Source organism: Aspergillus puulaauensis, chromosome 7 (genome assembly GCF_016861865.1).
Source record: "Aspergillus puulaauensis MK2 DNA, chromosome 7, nearly complete sequence".
In the NCBI taxonomy this organism is placed as follows: domain Eukaryota; kingdom Fungi; phylum Ascomycota; class Eurotiomycetes; order Eurotiales; family Aspergillaceae; genus Aspergillus; species Aspergillus puulaauensis.
The window spans coordinates 2,465,350-2,487,646 of NC_054863.1; the positions used below are offsets into that span (position 1 = coordinate 2,465,350).

A 22,297-nucleotide genomic window follows, 5' to 3' on the forward strand; every position below is an offset into this window, starting at 1 on the left:
TCCCTCCATTGCACCTTCATTTCCACCTGCTCGGGGTCCTCTAAGGAAAGGAAAGGAAACAGGAGCAACAACAGAAAAAATGCCCGGCCTAACCCCCTCCCAACTAACGTCCTTCCACGAAAATGGCTACCTCGTCCTCCCCAACTACCTCTCCCCCGAAGAAACCACCTCGCTCATAACCGAAACCACCTCCCTCCTCTCAACCTTCGACCTCTCCACCCACCCGCTCACACAATTCACAACCGGCGACGACGAAAAGGACAACAAGCCCCATGTCGGCGACGACTACTTCCTAACCTCCGGCGACAAAGTCCGCTTCTTCTTCGAACCCGACGCCTTCGAAACGGATCCCAGTTCGGGGAGTCCAAAACTCACCCGTCCCAAGGAAACAGCCGTGAATAAGATCGGGCATGCCCTGCATTCTCTCTCGCGGCCCTTTGAGGCTGTAACGCTGAGCGAGCGGAACGCTGGTATCGCGCGCAGTCTGGGCTTCCATGATCCGAGGGTTTTGCAGAGTATGGTTATTTGCAAGCAGCCGGGGATTGGCGGCGCGGTGCCGCCGCATAAGGACTCGGAGTTCCTGTATACGAGTCCGCCGAGTGCCGTGGGGTTCTGGATTGCGTTGCAGGATGCGGGGCCTGGGAATGCGACGCTGGCGATGTATAAGGGGTCGCATCGGAGGCCTGGGGGGAAGGTTGAGAGGAGGTTTGTGAGGAGGTATAATGAGGATGGGGAGGTTTGTGGAACGGAGTTTGTGAAGAATGAGGGGCCGGAGTTTCCAAAGGATTTGGAGGTTGGGGATAAGGATGAGGAAGGGGAGGTTGAGGTTTTGGATGTCAAGGCTGGGTCGTTGGTCCTTATTCATGGGAATGTCCTGCATAAGAGTGAGAAGAATACCGGGGGGAAGAGTCGGTATGCGTATACGTTTCATGTTATTGAGGGTGGGGAGGGGTGGGAGTATGATGGGCGGAATTGGTTGCAACCGCCGGAGGAGGGTTTCTCGAGGCTATACAAGTGATCTCGGTGTAGATAAAACAAAGTTGATGCATGTAATCACTACATTACTATATCAGAAGTGCTGTACAAATCCGTTTTTTACCATCCCAACCTTAACTCCAGGCCATGTAAAAGATTGTATCTATGTCATGTTATGCGCGTAGCATGTCTAACATCCCCTTCGTCTCAAATGCTTGGTGCGCAAAGTCCACCTCGTCTCGCACGCGCCAGTGTAGCCGCTCCACCATCTTGTCGATCTGTTCTGACTGCCCGAGGTTGCCTGAGTAGATGTCCAACAGGTTCATCGCAATTTCGACGCTAAGCGCCACGAGCCTTGGCTCCGTGATGTTCTTGTATATCCACTGCAAGACCGGCTGGAGTGTCACCTCATCTCGTCCCCGCAGCGCCGCACGGAGTGCCGAGCGATGCCGGAGCTCTGCGAAAAGAGTAAGCTGGGAAAGCTTGTCGTTTGTAGCGAGAACGTGGTCAAGCGCAGCGGAGTAGCGTCCCTTGCGGAGGTCGAGTTCCCAACCCTTCTCCTTCTTGCGCCTTCTCGCCTCGTTTCCCTCAATGACAATGTCCACGCCCTCGCCGACGAAGTCTAGTCCGCGCCAGCGTCGCTTCCAGGCAGAACCCTTTTGCTTCTTCGTCTTCTTGTCGTGCTCCTCAATCCTGCCCTCGAGTAAAGCATCCATCTCCTTCTTTCGCTCTCGCTCCCGCGTCTTCTGTTGTCCGGACAGTCGTGTCTTGATCGAGAGAAGACCAGACTGCATACCGACGGCGATGTGCTTGTCTTCTCGAGTTGATCCGGATGTGATCGCACACAGAGACAAAATCGGAGACTGGTACTTGAAGCCGGCGACAACGTTCCACCCGGTCGTTTCATGAACCTTTAAGTGGCCATCAAGAGCACCACTCAGTAACCGCTGCCCGTCAGAGGCCAAAGAAAGCGAAGTAACCGTCTTCTGGTGGCTCTGAATCATATGCAGCGGCTTTCCAGCGACAATATCCAGAACAGCAATCTTGTTGTCCGCCGCTGCAAGCACCGTCGTCCCCGTCGGCATCGGAAGAACGCTTTCAAGCGGCGCACCCATCTTGAATGTCATGGCAGATCGGCCCTCCACACGAGGATCCCACAAGCGCACCGTTCGATCGTAACTACCAGAAAGTAATGAGCCCGATGAAGCCAACGAGCCTGGCATGAAAGCCGCAGTGCGCACATAGTCGGAGTGGCCAACAAAGGTCTTGACACTGTTTTCACTAGGGAGATCCCACAATCGCACAGTGCGGTCGTCGCTTGCTGAAAGAACAGACGTCGGATCGCTGGGCGAGAACTTGCTCACCCAGACGGGCTGCTTGTGGTCTTTCCATGTCTTGAGAATCGCTCGCGACCCGACGTCAAAAACCTGTACTGTACCCGTGTCATCACCGGCCACGACAATCCGGCCATCGGGGCGAACATCTGTGCCTCGCGCGGTATCGTCGAATCGTGTAATCGATCGGAGGAGTTTTCGTGTGCGGATGGAGTAGATCTGGACGCGGGCGCCGGTTGTGACGGTGAAGACGTCGGGGGGCTGTGTTAGGGAGGGAAATGCGGAGGCAGATGACGGCGCAGAGGGCTGTGTGATGAAATTGACAGGGCCGTTTGCCGGTGAGGGAATGAGAAGAGGATTTTTGAACGTCTTCCAGTGTAGCTGCTCGGGGCTTAATTGCGATGCGGGCAGCTGAGGCAGCTTGACCTGCGTCGGCGGAAGGACGGGGGCCGCCATGGTTGGTGTAGAGAAGGGCGACGCAGCTAATCGAGGGGCGGAAGTGGGCGGATGATACCGCGATCGCTCTTGAGCGCTGTGGCGTTATGCGTCTCGGTTGAAGCTGGATGAGGTCGAATCTTGACTTTTGGATGGATTTTTTTCTGTTATCTCAATCAGTACGCTACTCCTAATCGGGTATTTATTACGGTTAGCGCAGTATTCTATTTACGTATATATGTAATTTAAACATCATGTCTGCGAGCATTGAGCAGTCAAAGTGAACCAATTTACTGAAAACTCGGGGGACCTTCTACTAAAGAATCAGTCCTGAACTATTTGTTAGTAGATGGAGAGTGTCCTTTGGAGTATAAACCCCTTTTGACTCGAGTGAGTGCACTGAGCGGTCCTGATTACAGGCAGTAAGTATTGGGTACACCTACCTACTACCAAGTACGCACTTCCTGCTTCAAGCTTACTCCCTTGAACTTCATGGTTAATTGTGAAATAATGTCTTAGACTGGATAATCTCAATCCAAAGAAGCATAGTCGTTCAGTATCGTTAATTATTACAGACCCCCTTCTTTGCAGCCACGCATCCCCACAGTATCCAGGTTCTCCAGGGGTTCAAGGGACCAACACGCGGGTTACCATGGGAATGCACTGATAGGGGCAGTATAGCTGATAGGTAGATAACAGCGATCATGATAGCTGTGAACAACTGATTCAGTTTTGTCTCACTCCGTCCTCCTTGCGTCGTGCTTGCTGAGAGCCCGAGACCCATCTACGGGACGGGCCAGGTCCAATTCTTCATGAGACTGTCTGTTCAAAAATTCCCAAAATATACTTGCCTTCCGGTAAAAGAATTATCGTTGTTTTTCTGGGCTCGGCTTCTAATTTTGTATTCTATTGCGGGAAAAAGACAAAAAGGGCTCAGTGCTGTGATAGCCATGACCAACGCTGAATAGTGGAATAAGGTCGCCGCCCAGCATCCACTTAGAGTGATTAAAGGTACTTTGAAAGCTATCAATATACTGTGTCTGACAGTGTGTATTCCATGAGAATTGATCTCGCTATCAGCTGTGAAACGGCACTGACTGAACTCGTAGCATACTATCAAGTTGAATATCGTATCTTCAAACCAACATCAGTCTCTCCATATCGTCACAGTACTGGGAGAGATAGCCAGTTATATCCATAAAGACAATAATGTACTCGTTCAGGCTTGGGATAAGCAGTATATATTGTTGCCTGTGGGTTTGGTCGTTTTGTCGACGCCTCGCTGTAATAACAGGTTTTCTGGTGGTGTTGGAAGCAGATTGTCTCCAATGAATGACATCAGCCCGGAACTTTCAGTCAGTATATTCACGACATCCCAAGGGCATTATCCAACTGGTGAATCCCCATGATCCAAGCCTGTTTCCCGTGCACGGCCACTGAAGTCGTCGGCCTGGCCGATCTTTGGCGAGATCAGCAGCAAACGTAAGAATCCGCCATCAGCGGGCAGTGCACAGGTTTGGGGCCGAGTCGAAGTCTGAATAGTCTGGCTGCCTAAATACATGAGCAGTACAGAGCTTGAAGGGCCTGTTAGAGACTCGGGGGTGGTCACCATGGTTGGTGGATATGACAGGGCAACCCAGGCTGTACGGGATTTGCTCGGCTTGAGAGTGTAAACCCCAGAAGGTGAGCCCACTTTGTATAATTTTGTCTCTTGAACGAGCGTGGTTCAGATTATGGATATAAAGTCTTGGCAATATGGTTCGTCTGTGCTAGAACTTGACAGTGGGATATGGCAATAGTGTTCTTTACATGGATATATATGTCACCGTCTGCCGTCAGAGACACCGACTTCGCCGATAGATTATAATATGTCTTAATAATAGGAGACCGTTTGGTAGCTAACTATTTGATCCAAAGCTCTCTGATATACCAAGAAACCGGCATATGGTGAATGTGGAGTCTACACCGTTGAATGTTGATGGCCGCGATGGATCTTTAGTGGGTCGTTGCAGGCACAGGTTGATTCCCCATAAAATCTCAGGATGCAGATTGCAGAACCTAGAACACGGCTTTAGTGGTTTCTAAAAGCTCAATGCAACATTGATTGAATCGCCATTGACCCATTCCGGTAATCGCCAGTCAACAGCTGAGGCTTGACCGCTGCGCGGCGGTTTTCCTTAGGAATGTTCTGCCACTGCAATGGGAAGGAGACATGCGCTGTCAAAGCGGCGGTCATCGACTCCACAGCATTCAAACGAGGTCCAGAACTTGCAGAGACTCCAGAAATGCAGCGGCATGAAGATGACAGGGCTTAGGCGCAGGCTAGCGCGGGCTGGGATTTAGTGAGATCATCGCGTCAGGCTTCCGGATTCCTTGATTTCGGCTGGTCTATTTTTACTCAGGCAGCAGGATTGGCCACAGTCAGCTTCTTTCCGTCGCGTTTTCTGGTGGAGCAATGTCTGAGCACCTTCTGTCTTGTCTGGACTGTGGCAATTCACTGGATGTCCGTCTCTGGTGGTTGATGTTGTGCAGCTTAACCTTTATGCCTGTAATTTTACAGTCACAGGCCGTACTGAGAGCGGGTCCTACCAAGGATTACCTCGATGCAGGAACAGGCGATCGGCCAATGGCGAGACGCACAAGCTCCACCACCAGCCACCCCCCAGCCTCCCAAATCCGGGTCTGGACCAATGACGGCGAGGGCCTCGATAAGCGGAGGGCAGTCGATTGTTTCCCCCTCCTCGCCCAGCTTGGATCTCCCAGTCTGTCTCATCTCCTCTGTCTCAGTTTCTCTCCTTCTTTTCTCCCTCCACAAGACATTGCACTCGAGTTGTACACTCTTCCCTTCTGTCTCTCTTTCCTTCTTATCTGGTGCTTGGTCTAGTCGCTCCTTGCACCTTGATAACCGCCTTGCGTCGCGTCTGGCCCGCTGGTTGCCCAGGTACTTCTTGATCTTTTGACAGATGTGGTAGCCTCTTCTCGAGTTTCTTTTCTTTTCTTTCTCTCAAACATTTCGCCATGGCTGCCAAACCGCCCCGAATGACCAGCGTGAACCACGCAGCCGGTATCTTTGCCGACATGTCTGTCGACGGTCCCGCCATTGGCACTCTCGTGGCCGTCGTGGATCGTGCAAAGAACCTTCCCAATCGAAAGACTATGGGGAAGCAAAACCCTTACTGCGCAGCTCGTCTCGGGAAAGAGGCCCAGAAAACTGGCACCGACCTGCGTGGAGGCCAAACGCCCAAATGGTAAGTTCTCGGTGGTAAGGGAGCGTTAGCAGACTGCCTTCCGGCTAATATTGTGTAGGGACCAGGAGCTCCGCTTTACCGTGCATGAATCCCCCGACTACTTCCGATTGAAGCTTTCCGTCTTCAACGACGACAAACGAACCGACATGATTGGCGAGACTTGGATTGATTTGCAAGACCTCATTATACCCGGAGGCAGCCAGAGTGACCAATGGCACACTCTGCAGTTCCGTGGAAAATACGCTGGCGAGATCCGCCTCGAGATGACTTATTACGATACCCGGCCCGAGGATGAGGCCGTCATCGAAAGGAGGACGCAGGGCACGGAGAGGGCTGTCAAGAATACCAGCGGTAGCAGTAGGAGTACTATGCCCGTTGCTCCGTCATCATCGCTCTCGGGACCGCGTCAGCTGAAAGAGGTCAAACGTCGCCCTTTACCCACCGACCCTACTGGGTCTGCTGCACCGCGCCCCGCACCCGAGAAAGCATACTCCTCTCCAGCACCTTTGCCTGCCTCGCATGCACCTCGACCATACGATGGAGTTCCCACTCCTCCGTCCAGCTCTGGTATGGACTATGCTCACCAGCCTCGACCGATGGCACCCCCGGTTGGCCAATATGATGCACCCTACGGTTTGCCGTCGCCAGCCACGCGTCCACGGACGTACGAAACACCGGACGACTTCCAACGAGACTGGAGTGCTCCGGCTCCGGCTCCGGCTCCGGTTTCAGCTCCGGTTTCAGCTCCGGCCCGTCGTCCAGCACAGGGTTACCCGCAGGAGCAACATTATCCTTCGCGAGCAGAGCAGGATTATTATGCCAGACCACGTTCTGGCTACGACAACGCTCCACCTGCGGATTACCGATCTATGAGACAAGACTTACAAGCAGGTCGACAGGATGCCTACCAGGAACCCGATATGTATGCACCGGTTCATGAACCCCCACGGCCAAACAGCCGCCATTACAACCAGCCGTATCTGTCTCAGGACCAATACGTGTATGGTGCAGAAGAGGCTCTGGTTCCTCGTTACAATCAAGCTTCCAATAGCATGTCTGGGCGCCACCACCGCCTAGAGTACCCCCAGGAAAGCGAGACGGATCGCTATCGTCCACATAGCAACTCACAGCCCAGGCGAGGCCGTGACTACCACGCGGAATATGCAGCCATGCAACCACGCGTGGAAGATGAAGATGAAGATGGACCACCACCTCCCCCGCCCGTTCATCGGTCAGGATTGGTTCAAGCTAGCCAACAGTTAGTACCGTCACCAACTCCTTCGTACAAAGCTTACTCCCCAGAGTACGGCCCTCGAACGACCCAAGAGATGGACAACCCCCAGCCTACGGAGCTGATGATCGGGGAGGACAAGTTCCCCGACCTCCCCCCCATTACGAACGGCCCATCCATGCCACCCAGCCTGGTCGCTGGACTTGACCCGACGGTCGCAGACGCGGAGACTGATCGGGCTGTGAACGAGATGCAGGCCCGGAGACGCAGCGGCATCTTCGAGGAAGACCTCCCCATTAGCCGCAGCCGCGAACCCTCCCCTATAATGCCGCCTTATCCGACAGATATCGCTCTCGCGGAAGACCATCGTCGATCACTCGTCAGCCGAAAGTCGATAAATTCTGAAAGTCCCAGTAATCAACTGGTGCTCCGAAAATCGATCAGCCCCAGGCCACCTACTTCTAGAAGTCGCGGTAGCTCTCAGATCTCCGGCTCACAGATCCCGTTTTCTCCGGATTCTTTTGATTCATATAACCCGAACGCAGCCCGTGCTGCTATAAGAAAAGACCCGGCACCGGCGTACAAGTCTCCGTCAGAAGCTATGGAAGCAGCGAGAAGGAGTGAGGCTGCGGCAGGCCGGGAAGACGGCCCTATTATTGGTGACGACGGCCGTGAAATCGACCCGTCTGACCATCTGCCCTCGGACACGTGGGCGCCGGAACCAGACCGAAAGCCGCGAAAACCTGGTGTTATCGTCCGCTTTCGCAATGCGCCTACTACTAAGATAGCGGCTCGATCTAGCCCTCCAGCGCCCTCCAAGGAGTACACCGTTCGTCCGATGTCATCATACATATCGAGTACAGACCTAAATCGAACATCACCACGAGCTGATTACAGTCGCGGACGGCCAGGATACGGCGGAAGCCCCGGTGCTGGGCATGGACGGACATATAGCACACCATCCCCGCAGCCACAGCAACGTCGAAAGTCAGTATCGCCCTCGCCATCGCCGATGTATGCCCCTGCGCCCAGCATTGGCCCACCAATTCCTGCAAAGGTGCCCATTGGAGCGCCGTCAGGGTATAGCCAGGACCCGCTAAGCCGCGAGCTCAATTCAATTGATATCGGATCAGTTGGAATAAGCTCTGGGCGGGGGATGCGGAAGTATGTCCCCAGGCCCATGAGTGGATATGCCATGTAAGGCTGCAACACGCAGCACGGGCAACCAAAACAAAGAATATACCCTTGCATACCCTGTACAGAAAAGAGGGACAGGTGCAGCGAATATGCAGCGAGCGAAATTACGCAAAATTGAATGATCAATAAGACAATGATTGTATGCATTATGGGCGTTTGGGTTTTCGTTTCTTTTCGTTTCCTTTCAGTTCAAAACTTCCGGCTTCTTCACGTTTTCATGTTTCTTTCAATGGTGTACGATATGATCTACATGAGAATGATATGCCTGGCGTCTATGATCTAGATAAATACTATGCTGTGTACGATTCACTTCATTTATCCGTCTTATTGACCGATTGTATTATCCGAGTCTAGGACGGTTCGAATCCCAGTCCTTGCTACTCACTTAACAGAACACATCTATGTACTTTAATTATCACCATTTTGTACATACCATTCTGATCCTGGGCCTGGGTCTGCCTTGTACTCTGATTTTATCACTTGGTCAATGTCCTAATATCAACCTAGCTAATGATGGTATAGTGGTAGTGGTAGAGCGAAAACGTGAGAAAGCATGAAACTACCATTAGCATTATTAACATAACGATTGTAGTCGTAGCCTGACGTCTACCTGTATACTATACTGTCAAATAAAAACAACTCAACACGCCATAAACCAAGCCAAGCATGTAAATAAATATACCACCATATTAGAATGCCACATGGCATTAAGCCACTCACACACGTCATGTTTTATATCATGTATGTACGTGAAGAGAAGAAAGAGTCTGACACCACGCTAATCAAGAGTGAGAAGGGGCGAGGGAAAAATAATAGATCTCGAAGATAACATCCGAACCGCCTTTTAAGTCGGCAACAGAGACGATATATAAAAAGGTAAGAAAATAAATCACGAGTGATCCGGAATCAACTCGTACCCTCCCTCGGAGGGCAAAGTGTACCCAGCGAAGATCAAAGCCCCCGCTGAGACAACACTTACGCACCAGCTAACGGTGCAATAGATCCACGATTCGTCGAGGCGCCAGCCAACGAAGAAACGCGCTTCGTTGTCGACCAGGTATGCCTGAAAGCGCCCTTGTTAGCTTTTGGCATTTTTTTCCTCTGCCACTCGCTCATTAGAGTTTATAACCTACCACAACTGACATACTGGCCGCTTGAACAACAGCGGCCGAAATAATCAGAATACTCAATATCTTCCACCCAGACTCGCGCAGCGCCTTGTTTCCACCAAGGATAATCAAGTAGGCAACGACGCTCATCCCTTCCAGCACGACCGCAAACGACATCATGAAGCCGACGGTGCGCCACATAGAGCAGAAGTGCCGGTCTTCTGCGACGCAGTCTGAGCGCTTCGGGAAGCTCTCGCATGTATCGGTGAGGGAGGAACAGCGCCGGTGGAGGCCATAGGAGTAGTGGTATGTTGGCTGTGAGGGTGCTTAGTTCGACTGCAGGCGATGCGACCGCAGCTGGGTGAGTGGATGTACCTTTTCACTGTGGTAGCTGACCCAGTTGGGGACGATTATGGATGCTATTGAGAGGCCAAATGCTGCAATGGGGTGGATGCTGTTAGCGTATACTGCATGCGCTCAGACATGGAGGGGAAAGGAAGGGCGGGAGTACGTACCGGCTAGGAAGACAATGAGAGATGCAGTATAGACGATTGTCTTGGTGAGGAAGCCGGTATAGTTCCGGTCCTCACCGCGTGGGATTAGATGGAAGTCCATTTGGAGGGGTGCGTTGCTGTCGAGGTCGATGGCGAGAGTCGACGGTGACGCAGGCAGCCGTTTGATACCGATGTATATACCCCAGAGAAAGAAGCGGTGGGGAGGTGGAGAAGGGGTGGGGAGATGAATATAACAAAAAACAGAGAGCACAGACAAACAGGACAGAGAGTTCACGGGGATGCAAGGGAGAGATGCGAAGCCAGGAATGAAGATGGGAGATGGAGGAGCGAGAGGAGCGGGCGGGATACCTGGAAGGGAGCAGCCAGCAGCAGCACAGACGCAGTGGCTGCACCTGATCGCATCAATATTGCAGAGGGAATTTGTACCACCACTGGAGCTTCGGGTTATTCAAGCTTCCCATCTCCTCATCTGGCCTTGAAGCCAGGCTAATGTCGCCAATGATGATCAATCCTGTTTTGCCCGCTTTGCCTGCCTTGCTCGACTTTCCCAGCCAATAACCGCTGCTGCCGCTGGTGATCAGACGAGGCTTTGCGATGACAGTAAACGGCGCAACTTGCCTGTCTCGATGATGAAGGGGATACTGTCGGCCTGTCACTGTCTCGGCTAGTGGGTCTTTTGGGCATTAATTTCGCCATTATGGGCATGGTGGTTGTTTCAAGTTTATTTCTCGGAATAGCTTCACTCCAGCTGCAAACATCGCTGACGTCATCATCTATCTAGGTCACTACGTATTAGTTACTCAGGGTACGAAAAAAGCAAAGAAGAGTTAGAAAACGAGTAGATTCGTCTAAATCCCTGTAAATGTAGAAACATGAACCCGCCGTGTCTCAGCCCTTCATGAACGTCAAAGAAGTGAACAAATGCAAACATGCAAACAGAACTAGTAGTCTACACTGTGCCGACGTTGTCAACGAGACATGGCATCAAGGCGGGTGGCTTGGGGAATAGAATACAAAACGGAAAAGAATATATGCCCGTCATCAGAGATAGAGAGAATTAAATGGGTAAAAAAACCCGTCATGCAGCCGTTACGCAACCTAGCGCCCTCGTTATGATGATTCCCCTTGACTCCGCTGGATCATCGCGCGGAAGTCGTCATTGCTCTTCTGGCCCTTGTTTTCCTCGCCTGAGGCGTTCGTCGCAGTCATCGTTGTTGCTGTCGTTGTGGTCGTGGTACTCGTTTGCTGGGCCGTTCCGCGCTTCACCCCCAGATGCCCGCGTTTCCCACTCCGCCCTCCCGGCTGCGGCGGTCGCTTGATGGGCGCCGTCGGCGCAAGGAATGTGGCTTTGGACTTCTCCTTTGGCTTCACACCCTGGCCATACCGTTGCTTCTTCTCCGCAGACTGCTTCAGCATGTCGCCCACCGTTCCAATATGTAGTTTCCGACCTGGCGAGATCTCCTGTCCCTCGAGTTCAAGTGCCGCTTTACCCGTTTGGCTGACATCGGCGAATTCAACAATCGCTCCTTGATGGTCCGGCCGCAATATAATTTTGACCAGTTTACCATATGGTTCAATAAGCGCCCGAATCCGGGCATCGTTCACCGTATCGGGGACGTTCATCAAGCCCAGCGTACGGTCCCTTCGCTCACCCGTGGGCTCTTCTAATTCCGGTAGTGCTGTACCGTTAGTCTCCGGCGCAGGAGACTGTGACCCAGCCACCCGAGAGACAACAGTGGTAGCGGTGCGTTTGGCCCCATTAGGGGCGGACAACTTAACGTGAAGCGGGCGGGATCGAAACTCGACTTCATTCATGGCGAGTGCTGCAGTTGCTTCTTCCTTGGAACTGAATACAACATAACCAAACCCCTTACTGCCCCCATCAACCTTTCTGGGCATGCGAGCCAACTCCACGCTGCCGAATTTGGAGAATAGTTCTTTGAGATCATTCTCATTGGCCTTCCAATCAATGTTGGACACGTGAATCTCTCGTCCTTCGTGCATCGGACCATGGCGATCTTGCTTGCGTGAAGGGTCCGAGATTTTAACCACGAGGTTGAGGCCATTGCTCACGGTTGACCCGTCCAATTCTGTGGCGTGGTGGGCGGCCACGGAAGCTTTGAACTGTAGGTAACAGAACCGCCGATGCGTGTTGTATTTGAGAGATGGAAACCGTATGTCGATAATTTCACCATACTATAGAACGTTAATTAAAAGCAACCGAATGAAACATTACGGTTTCGACATACCTTGCTGAACATGTGTCGAATGTAGTTCTCATCGGCCGTCGGCGGGAAGTTGGTGACAAACAAGGTCGTCTCAGAGCCAAAAGAAACTTGAATAATGTTGCCATCAAGGGTCTTCTGATCGCGAGTCTGCGCAGCCTCGGCGTCTTCTCGCGAATTAAATTCGATCATGGCTACTTCGGTGTTACCATCTTCTCCGGGAAGCATCTTAACACCGTTGATCGTACCGCACTATCCAAGTTAGTCAAAATGTATTTATTCAGCAGGGGAGGAACCTCTTACATCACGGAAAAACTGTCGCACCTTGTGCTCTGAGACATTCTGAGGCAAGTTCTTGACAACAACCGTAGAATTCTCACGATCACGCTGGAGTGCTACCGGTTCTGCTTCAACATCTGGTGTTGTCTCTGCTCGTGCTTTTTTGGCAGGGAGGCCATTCACAGCCGATTCATCCTCACGTTTCCTCTTCTCCGCCTGCGAAGCCTCTAATGTTGGTTGAACCGCTGCTGCTTCGGCAGCCTGTTGAGCCTGTAAAGCGGCAGCTTCTCGAGCCTCCCGCTCCCGGCGGGTGGCGATGGCTCTCGTAGCCTTCCGGGTTTCCAGAACGGCGAGCTGTAGTTCCTCCGAGTCCTCGTAGTCTTCGCAGTGCGCGACATAGGTCTGCATGATCTTTTCCGGCCAGTCAAGATCCGTCCGCTTGATGGCTTGCTTCAACACAGCTGTGGCAAAGCTGGGATTCGGGGTTCGACGCGCGGCATCAACCGTTGCTTCACCCTGGACAAATTTGCTCCAAGAAACCAGCTCCCAGTGATAGTATGTCAGCCAGAATTCGTAACTGTTGCCACGGCGTCCGACGAGGCCCTTGAAGGTTTCTCGTGCACTATCCCAGCTGCCACTTTCACTCAGGTAACGTATGTAGATACGCTCGAGACGGAAGAGTGGGTCGCCTTCATAAGAGCGACCATATTTCTTCTCTCCAAGCTCCTGGACGCTCTCAATTGCCGAACGGATTCCCACTTCAGCTACGTCCAGATCTTCGTCAGTAGCCTCGGACAAGAAAGCACGCCGGCGAAGGTAGCTGCACCACGCTGTGTGCACCTTCAGCACCTCTTCCATGCCCCCAACATCGAGTAAGCCTGTACTTGTTGCCTTGTGCTTTATATCTGCGATCTTCGTAAACGATTGTCCTTCTCGTTCGGAGCTGAGCAAATACTGCGACCACAAAGTACCGGACCCAGGGCAATGTCGGGTTGCTCGGTCAAGCGCAGAGATTGTTGTTGTATGCACATTCCCATGCATTGATTCATCGATGAGGAACATAATGTAGTCCTCCCACACCGTAGCATTGGTTTGGAACCGCAAAACCGCGCGTTGGTAGATCGCGTTGATAAGTTCAAAATTTGCACTGCGTCTTCGTCGGGTGCCTTGAAGTTCCCATTCAATGTATTCAGCAAATGCCATCCACTCCTCATCACGGTCGCCAGAGTCGGTCGCGTTGCGAAGACGAATCTCAAACTCCTCGCGGGCCGCATACTGTTCCTTAACCGGAGTGGCATACTGTGTTACCGTCTCCGACATAATATTTTCATAGTTTGTGTTGTAGTAGGTGGAAATAAAACTGGAGAACGCCTGGAATGTCTGATCCCATGTCGCGTGAGGCGTCTGCAATCGAATGTCAAACAGTTCTCGTACTCGTGCGATTTTGTCCTGGGAGGGGTTGCGAGACACGTCGCGAACCTGAAATTCTAACAGTCGATCCCATACGGTATTACTGTCATGAATTCTCCACCTCGTTGCTTCAGCACCCCTCTGCCATGTGTCGAGGACACTCTGCCAGGTAAAGACTTCTCGGCCCACCAGCTTATCTTGCTCCGACCAGTGGCTTTGGGTCGAATCACCGTGTGCAGCGTTGTATAGGTATAGCACCCACTCGCCATATATATTCCAGAGCTTGGTGCTACCGTATTCTTCTTCAATCGATCTTTGGCAAAGATTCATCACATCGATGCGTTCGTTCACTGAAGAAGCCAGCATACTCTCATCTTGAATCCACTCAGCCCAAAGATCCTCGCCCATGGCAAAAAGCTTGTCCATCTCCTCGCGGGCAGTTCTCATGTCCTTGAGTAGATCGTAATCTCGAGGCTCGCCATGAATCTCCGGGTTATTCGGCGGGTAGACGTGATTCACAAATCCATCGTGTAGCAAGCGGATAAAATTCACATGTGCCTCGTAAGACTGTGGATTTACGTGAATACGGGCGAATAATTCGGTCGCCATCCGTCGAGCGTCGGGGAGGAGGGATGAGGCGGCGTAGTTTCTCCGGGCGCTCTCTCTGGGGCCGTCTGACATGGCGATATCAAAGGACGAGCGTGGAGTAGGGGTGTTGTGGGAAATCTGGTTAACATTCGGAAACATTGTTGACGGCGAGAGCTGACTCTCGTAAGATTCGGGTCGTAGGATGGCGGCATTCGGCCGCGGTGGTTGGTGATGTTGCATAGATGCGAGGTCGGCAAGAGTGTCCATGCCCGGAGTTGATGGTTGCCGCGAGTTCTGCAGGTCGGCAGCTGGCGGTGTCCCTCCTCCGCTTCCACCTCCTCCCACGTTAGGTCCAACAGCGGGACTCATCGACGAAGGCGGCGAGGGTTCAGGTACGTTGGTTGGAGGGGCGTAGACTTGTTGCGCAAGTGGCGACGATGCGATAGGGGTTCGGTTCGCAGCGGTGCGACTCTTCCGTAGGGGCTTGTGCGCTGGCCCGGGCGCAGGAGCGGAGGTATTGCCAGAAGAGCTCGTGGTAGGCGTTGAGCGCCCAGAATTTGAGTTCGCGTCCTGCGGCGAAAGGAGAGAATTGATGTCCATCATCGAATCGGTTTTATCGAAGATAGCGATGGACCACGTCAGGGAAGGGCGCAAAGAGCTGGCAGCAAGGTGCTGACGTAAGGGAGGGTGTAAAAACAAGGGAAGAAAAGAAATAGATTCTTCAAAGAACAGTCCACAGTTTCCTCATCAACGAGTCCATTCCTGCCCCAGTTCCAGGCTGTCCAGCTCCACGACGGGTGGGCGTTGTCCCTCTTTGCTTGAACGGAGAAGTCTCAGGCCACGGGCAGGATGCGCGAGAAGAAAGGCGATGACAAAAGAGCGGGGAGGAAAGAAGAGAAAATAACACCGGAGAAGGCGTCTCACAAGCTATGCTCCTCTCTTTCCCTAGGCTGATGCAAAATCGGGAGAGCTCGACGGAATCGCTCGTGCGGGAGACAAGGTGAAGCACCGGAGGCACGACGATGCAGATGGCGAGTCGAGACAGGGAGGGGCCAGCGAACAAGCTAGAGAACGCGCTCTAGCGAGAGCAGAAGCAGTCCTAGGAAAGCAGAGCAGTCAGCGGGCAGGTGGGAGGTCGCGTGGGGAGGGCGGCGACGTACAGAGAGTGCTGGGGAGAGAGAGGGAAAAGACGAGAGAAGTTCGAAGGGCCGACGAAGGATGAGAGAACCTGAACCAGTGGATCGACGACGCTGGTGGAGATGGACGAGAGACGAAAGAGAGAGCTCGGCACAGGAAACGGACCACGACTCGAGATGAGGATGATAGTCTGGCGTGTTTCCCGTTCGGTGGCCACAACACGTTTCCCACTCTGGAGTGCTCGTCCTTGTAGTTTCAGGCTGTCGCTTCGTATCTCTTTGATGCGCCAGCCGAGGATCTGACGATGCGTCGTCCTCAATTACGGAGTACGTACTTGCTGCAAATTCTGCTTCACTACGTCATATCTCTGCGGCAGAGTAGCGACATTGCCAATAATTACTCCTTTCTGCGGCCTACACTAGCGCTGAGCTCTGGGCCCTGCGAGAGCAGAAACCGAAGACAAGCGCACGGACTGAGTCTCCCAAGCCCTGCCACCGTGATGGAGCATCGTGCTCTGCACTGCCATATCTGGTCCACATTACCGTACACGGATGGAGCCCTGCCTGGGATTCAGGCTATTACAGTACTATCTACCGACTCGAGTAGTTCTTCCGAGCAGTTCTCCCGGGCGCCCGCCCTGTCGTATCGCGCAAGGCGTATATTGTATCATAAGTGTGGGCAGAGCTTAAGCATCGCGAAAGCATAATTCCCAATCGGGTTGACGTGGCTCGCAGCTGGACGAGCCCATGAGGTAATCTAAGCGAGGAAAACATACGGGGTGCTTCGGGCGCTTCTCCGGATCAAATGTAGGGCCCTGGCCGGTGATTCATTAAAACAGACAATAATCAAGAATCAAGCGATTAAAGATGAAGAAAGCAAGAGTTGATTGGGACGAGGATGACGGAGTACATTTGGTGTTGATGGTTTTCATGCCCCAGGCAGGAATTAGACAAAAACTACGGCAGACCGGAAACACCAACTGCGCACCGCCAACACTCAACTTTTTTCCTGTTGATCCCGTAGCAGACTACAGCCGGTCGTCCAGTTGTTTGTTCCCCCATGGCTACGATGGGCGCTCTACATCCCTACGGGCAAATGATACGGTCAGGTAAGTCTGCTTCAATGTTCTGACAAGATTTCCACCCGAATTGGTCTTAACACACTCTTCAGCCCGGACCGGCATCACCTACATCCCTCGCCGCACCCTCACATGCACACCAATCCGTCGAGCCGAAGAGAACAACGACGCCCCCAATAACAAGCCAGAGACAAATTCTAAGCCCTCTGCTCTCTCCTCGATCAAGAACTTCATTTTTGGTGGAAAGTCCGACGCCGCGAAGCCTACCGTCCGCAGACAGGCTGCCCCCCTCAAGCGAGAAGGTAGCCTGAGCGCCGATTCGATTTTCGCCGAGGATGAAGCTGCTCCCAAGCTGATGGCCTCTGGCCGAACGCCAGCTGGGCGCAAGCAGGAAGGCCCAGCTGCGGAGCCAGGCGAGACCGAGCCGCAGACATCGGTAGAGGCAAGGAACAGAGCGAACATGCAGGCAGTGCTGGATCCGCGCCCGAAGGCGCGTATTCGGTGGGAGCGTAAGATGGTTGTCCGCGAGCTACGTGGCCGCGGCCGTCTATCGAAGGCAGAGCAGATCATGCGTACGGAGCGTGAGTCGCTGTCCAAGTCACATTGGTTCAAGACCTCGATCAAGAAATTGGGCCCTCTGGCTCGCCAGATTGCTGGGAAGAATATCGACGAGGCCATTGTCCAAATGCAGTTCAGCAAGAAGAAGGCCGCAAAGGATGTCCTGGAGCACCTTAAGCATGCGAAGAACGTTGCCGTTGTCCGCTCGGGTATGGGGCTAGGTGCTGTTCAAGCTGGCGAGGAAGCACAGCCATCGAAGCCTATTAAGATCACCCTCAAAGACGGCGAGCGCAAGGTAATCACCGACCCTACATCCATCTACATCTCCCAGGCGTGGGTGAATCGCGGGCCATACGGCATCGACTACGACCACCGGGCAAGGGGACAGATCAACATGCTCCGCCCACCATACACGTCTCTATCGGTTGTGTTGAAGGAGGAAAAGACACGAATCCGTGAATGGGAGGACCGCGAGGCCAGGGAACTGCGCAAGCGCAAGGCTAGGCTCTGGACACAGCTGCCTGACCGTCCGATCACGCAGCAGAACCAGTACTACAGCTGGTGATTTCCGCCATGTTTGTCTGTTCATTCGAGCCATGGTTCAAGTTATACTACCCTAGTATTCCTCTGGCGTTTTGTATTATTTACATCTTTGGGAGCACTCCGCCTGGGCCGGATCAGCATCTTTTTCTTTTTCACTGGCATTTTACCCACACAATTGTCCAGAGCTCACCTATGTACACTACGAAATATAAACTACATAACCAAGTTCTTCTCTAGGTCTAAGTCTAACATCTAACATGCCTCGCCCGGACACTTTGGCCTCGGAAACCAGGGCTCAATCACCCTCGCTGGCGCTTCACCACTCCTTCTTTCTGCCTTGATAAGCACAGGAATCACACCACCGGTCTCCAACGTAAATTTCCTATGCCCGACAACACTTAAAATACTCATAATCGCACCAGAATGCGCCGTCAGCGATAACACGCTATTCCCATCGTGCGCGAAGATATCGCCCAGCAGCTCATAAAACCGCGCGTCCCGCGCAGAATCACACTCCCGCAAATCAGCCTTGTGCAACAGGTCTTCCTCACTGAACCCCGGCTCGAATATATAAGATGGGTAAGCAGCCTGAATGGCGGACTTGGGTGAGCGTGCGTCGCAGGTGTGTAGCCCGAGAGTTTCGCGGAGGAGCTAGATGTTTAGTTTCAATGTTAGCCAGATATTCTGTCACATAGCCATAGAATCATGAGTTGAGGAATGAAAGGTCGCAGTCATACCTCCTTAACAAGAGGCCGAAAGGGCTCCGTTCCAGGTAGCTTGGTTCCATCGAATGTAACCTTCGCGGTCTCGCAACACCGCATCAGCGGACTCACGTAGTAAGACTGCGGTGGTGGAAACCCCTGCGCGATCTGTGTCTTCCATGCCCCGTTTGCTATGCGCGCTTGTTCGATTCCGAGTTCTGTGAGTTGGGCGTCGAACCAGCTGCCGTGTTCGTCGCCGTTTAGGAGGGAGTAGCGGCACTTTGCAATAGCCATGCCATGCATTAGTCCGGTGTTCACATGGTAGGTAGGTAGGTAGAGCTGCTACGTACATCCCACATCGCAGTACCGTATCGCGACTCCGCGACATTATGTACGCCCTGCCCGTGGCGGCCCAGGATGAGGAGTTTGTATGTTAACTCACCCGGCGAAGCACGGTTTAGCTGAGCGATGTATGATTCCAGACGCTGCCATTGTGTTTTTGTTTTTGAAGTTGTTTCGCTTTCGGATTCATTTACGGGGTCGGAGGGGTAAGAGCGGTCAATGAGGCCGAAGTTGGAGGATACCTAGAAGTCGTTTCCGCCAGGTTAGATTATTGTATTCTCTCTCTATCTCGGTACGGTCTTGGTGAGGGGCTGTGGGCGGCTTACATAGTCGAATGTGTCGGAGTCGGTGGTGGGGTCGCCCTGGAGGAATATGCCGGGGACCGCTGAGAAGTGGAAGTGGAAGCTGGAAGGCAGGTCTGTGGTTGAGTTTGGGTTTGCCATGTTGTGGGAGCGGGGAGTGCCTGGTGAGTGCGGGGAGTTGACTTGGGCAGTACGTAACTGAGGTATAAATTGAAATCTAGAATTTTGTCTGATGTTCAAGGGTCCAGAATCTCAGTGAGTCATTAGACTAACTAGAGAAGGACTTTGTCCGGAAGATCGTGGTTCTTTGCTTACTCCGGAGTACCGTAGCGGGCCTAGCGGAGTTTCAACACGAGCTTTACGAGGTCGAAATCTTGTGTACAAACGACGAGCGTAGAATTAAAAAGATACGTAATAACAGTAAAAATAGGCATAAATTCCACAGAATCTATTAGTGTACTCGAGTATCTAGAAATGTGCTTGATAAAAATGCATGAAAGAACAATGATACCAAACAGGTATATGAAACTTCGCTAAGATCTCACAGCCAATCCACTAGAATAGAACGACCCAACCAACACATAAGAAAACTGCAATTCGATAAATGTTCATCGCCCACGGGGCGGAGGTTCATAAGAACCCCATTCCCTTCCTAGATTGCATATAAAGCTTGGAAGAGAACACTGCAAGACGGCCAAGGAAAGAGGCAGAGGCTGCCACTGACGAAGTAGCTAATGAGTCTCTGCAGAAGGTGAACAAGCTGGCCGCGGTCCTGCGGACAACTGTGCTTGCGCATTCAAGGAGAGGATAATCTGCAACTCCAGATCCCGGCACATCCAATGTACCGCGACTGCCAATTGGCAGTCTGCCCACCGAATCGTGTAAGGTTTGGCGAACTTGCTGATCGCCTGATCTTAGTCCGGTGGACTGTGATCTGGGGGATTGTTGCGTAGGTCGTTGCGTAGATCTTTGCGTGTGTTGTTGCACGGATTGACTGCGCTTGTCTCTATAGACATCGGGTACATTCAGCAAGCCTCCGCTTGTTGTAACAAGCAATTGCGTGTTCTGTGCAGTTGCTCTATTGTGGCCTGTAGGCGAAACAAATGGCTGTGCCGATAGCGTGCGTGATATATTCGTCTTGAGCATATCTACTGCTTGTCTCTGTGTAACCTGGTCGCGAACGCCGGTACCTCTGTTGTGGCTTGTAGGCGAGACACATGGTTGTACCGGTAGCGTGCGTGATACATTCGGCTTGCGCATATCTACCGGTTGTCTCACTGTGACCTGGTCGCGGACGCCGGCTGGTGCCAGCGGGTGCGTAGGAGACAGATCCGGAAGCGGTACCCGTGTAGGTTGCGTCGGTGGTCTTAGTGGATCGACATTCGTAAAGCCTGTCGGGCTGTGGACAGAGCGTTGTAGCGACGACTTGGTCGCAAGTAATCTCTCATGGTTCGTGCGCAAGTGAGATAGCGTGCTGGCGTCAGCACGTGAAGCATTAACATTGAGCTGAGAAGTTCCTGCCGCGGCTGCTGCGGCCTTCTCGAGGCAGTTACACTGTCCCATATTCGTTAATAAACTGCTATATGATTGCAAGGTGGACAACGGCTTACCCTCTTGTGTTGCTTGCGATGTTTCTCGCAGACCCCATACTTCCTAGCCTTGATGTAGTTCTCCTTCTGAGCTCTCGACCTCGGCTTCTGCTTCTTTGGCACATTGGTGGTTGTGTTCATGTTGAGATCCAACACCAACTGCATGGAGCCAGTCCCAGGCTCCGACCCAGATACAGGCGAAGACGAGTTTTGCGAGTCAGAGACAGGAGGGGTAGTCGACGTTGTGGAGGAACGCTCATACTGCGTCACATCGAGGGAGGATTCAGACCAGTTAGGAGAGGAAAGGAGGTTGTTTGATGGCGTATCCTGGAAGCGCTGCAAGTGTAGCGCAATTGAAGCATCCCGTCGCTTCTCTTTTTGCGAGAAGCAACGGGTGTCCAGAGCCGCCTGCGACTCAACCATGTAACGGAAAGAAGAGGGAGCCCCAAAGTCCTGTGTCTCTGGAATCCAAGCACTCTCGGAACCAGCGTCGACAAACTGGTCTTGAGATGTCGGTTGTAGAACGGCATTGGGGTTGATGAACGACTGGAAGTCCAATGCAGACGGGTCTAGCCCTTCTACTGGGGCTTCGCAGCTCGTCGTGAACTCGGGGAACATGGCCTGCGAGAACATAGCGGGGTCCGAGTCCCAGTTCAGGAATTCGGTATCAGCGAACGACTGGTCGAGGTCGCGCGGAGATATAGATTCCACGGAGGTGGGATTGCTGTCTAGATACTCCGAAGGGAGCTGGAACAGGCTGTCGAACTCAAGCCACTCATCCTGGTGGCTGGAGAATTCCATTGGGTAGAGCAAATGGTCTGTAGACATGGTACAGAAAATTTCAGGGTTCACAGCTTGGAATTGTATATTGTCTGGCGCAATTGGAGTGTAGGCCTCAGGCTGATGATCGATAGCGGGGCGGATGCTCAAAAGTTTGAAAAGTGAGCGTCGATATCAGTCACAATGGCCGCGCTTTGACGGGGGTAATCGAGATGCGAAACTGCACGGAGATAGCACTCGCTCACTCGGAGAAGAAGTAATGATAGGAAATAATAAAAAGAACGAAGCTCGACATCCAGGGCCGGGGGATGCCTTAGAGGCTCAGACCTCTAAGCCTTGATTATGGCGCCATGCCCTTTTTGGGACCCCGACTGAGCGCTATTCCTTATTGGGACCCCGACCGCTGGCACGGGGGTGTGTGGCTGATGTCGCAGTCGCAACGATGGCTCATTATGAGTCAATCGTGGAGAGGCAGCACCGTTTCTCTTTCATAATAATGCAGATTTCACTCAGAGCAGCGACTCGTATCAATAATTGGGATCATCGTCGAATTGTGGTCGACCCGTTGAGACTGGAAACTGACATCATGGTCCTTTTTGGTTGTGTACTGGGTCTCTCCCATGATTTATAAAGAATCGAATTTGTATGGTCAATCAATCTACGCCGTTATAACAGTTTTTAAAAGTTGCGACGGTCGGCGCCCAGTTCGTTGTCTGATTTC

At 52.6% G+C, this 22,297-nt stretch overlaps 8 protein-coding genes across 8 annotated transcripts; 3 read left to right on the forward strand and 5 right to left on the reverse strand.

Moving 5' to 3' along the window:
* Positions 1-79: 79 nt before the first annotated feature.
* APUU_70935S (phytanoyl-CoA dioxygenase family protein) lies at positions 80-1,018 on the forward strand (the record flags this gene model as incomplete). The annotated part of the gene is made up of 1 exon (XM_041695863.1): positions 80-1,018. One exon carries the CDS (start codon positions 80-82, stop codon positions 1,016-1,018), a length of 939 nt encoding a protein of 312 aa, XP_041561551.1.
* Positions 1,019-1,148: 130 nt separating this feature from the next.
* Positions 1,149-2,765, reverse strand: APUU_70936A (snoRNA-binding rRNA-processing protein UTP15; the record flags this gene model as incomplete). The annotated part of the gene is made up of 1 exon (XM_041695864.1): positions 1,149-2,765. The coding sequence occupies one exon, from the start codon at positions 2,763-2,765 to the stop codon at positions 1,149-1,151; it is 1,617 nt and encodes a 538-aa protein (XP_041561552.1).
* A 2,997-nt stretch (positions 2,766-5,762) lies between these two features.
* APUU_70937S (uncharacterized protein) lies at positions 5,763-8,424 on the forward strand (the record flags this gene model as incomplete). Its single annotated transcript, XM_041695865.1, has 2 exons — positions 5,763-5,992; positions 6,051-8,424. The coding sequence occupies 2 exons, from the start codon at positions 5,763-5,765 to the stop codon at positions 8,422-8,424; spliced, it is 2,604 nt and encodes an 867-aa protein (XP_041561553.1).
* Positions 8,425-9,309: 885 nt separating this feature from the next.
* APUU_70938A (uncharacterized protein) lies at positions 9,310-10,144 on the reverse strand (the record flags this gene model as incomplete). Its single annotated transcript, XM_041695866.1, has 4 exons — positions 9,310-9,483; positions 9,554-9,844; positions 9,905-9,966; positions 10,045-10,144. 4 exons carry the CDS (start codon positions 10,142-10,144, stop codon positions 9,310-9,312), a joined length of 627 nt encoding a protein of 208 aa, XP_041561554.1.
* A 1,010-nt stretch (positions 10,145-11,154) lies between these two features.
* Positions 11,155-15,149, reverse strand: PRP24 (U6 snRNP complex subunit PRP24; the record flags this gene model as incomplete). The annotated part of the gene is made up of 3 exons (XM_041695867.1): positions 11,155-12,240; positions 12,294-12,521; positions 12,573-15,149. The coding sequence occupies 3 exons, from the start codon at positions 15,147-15,149 to the stop codon at positions 11,155-11,157; spliced, it is 3,891 nt and encodes a 1,296-aa protein (XP_041561555.1).
* A 1,593-nt stretch (positions 15,150-16,742) lies between these two features.
* Positions 16,743-17,884, forward strand: MRPL22 (mitochondrial 54S ribosomal protein uL22m; the record flags this gene model as incomplete). The annotated part of the gene is made up of 2 exons (XM_041695869.1): positions 16,743-16,791; positions 16,854-17,884. 2 exons carry the CDS (start codon positions 16,743-16,745, stop codon positions 17,882-17,884), a joined length of 1,080 nt encoding a protein of 359 aa, XP_041561556.1.
* A 230-nt stretch (positions 17,885-18,114) lies between these two features.
* On the reverse strand, positions 18,115-19,348 carry APUU_70941A (histidine phosphatase family protein; the record flags this gene model as incomplete). Its single annotated transcript, XM_041695870.1, has 4 exons — positions 18,115-18,513; positions 18,600-18,842; positions 18,914-19,147; positions 19,232-19,348. The coding sequence occupies 4 exons, from the start codon at positions 19,346-19,348 to the stop codon at positions 18,115-18,117; spliced, it is 993 nt and encodes a 330-aa protein (XP_041561557.1).
* A 489-nt stretch (positions 19,349-19,837) lies between these two features.
* APUU_70942A (uncharacterized protein) lies at positions 19,838-21,624 on the reverse strand (the record flags this gene model as incomplete). The annotated part of the gene is made up of 2 exons (XM_041695871.1): positions 19,838-20,761; positions 20,818-21,624. The coding sequence occupies 2 exons, from the start codon at positions 21,622-21,624 to the stop codon at positions 19,838-19,840; spliced, it is 1,731 nt and encodes a 576-aa protein (XP_041561558.1).
* Positions 21,625-22,297: the final 673 nt, after the last annotated feature.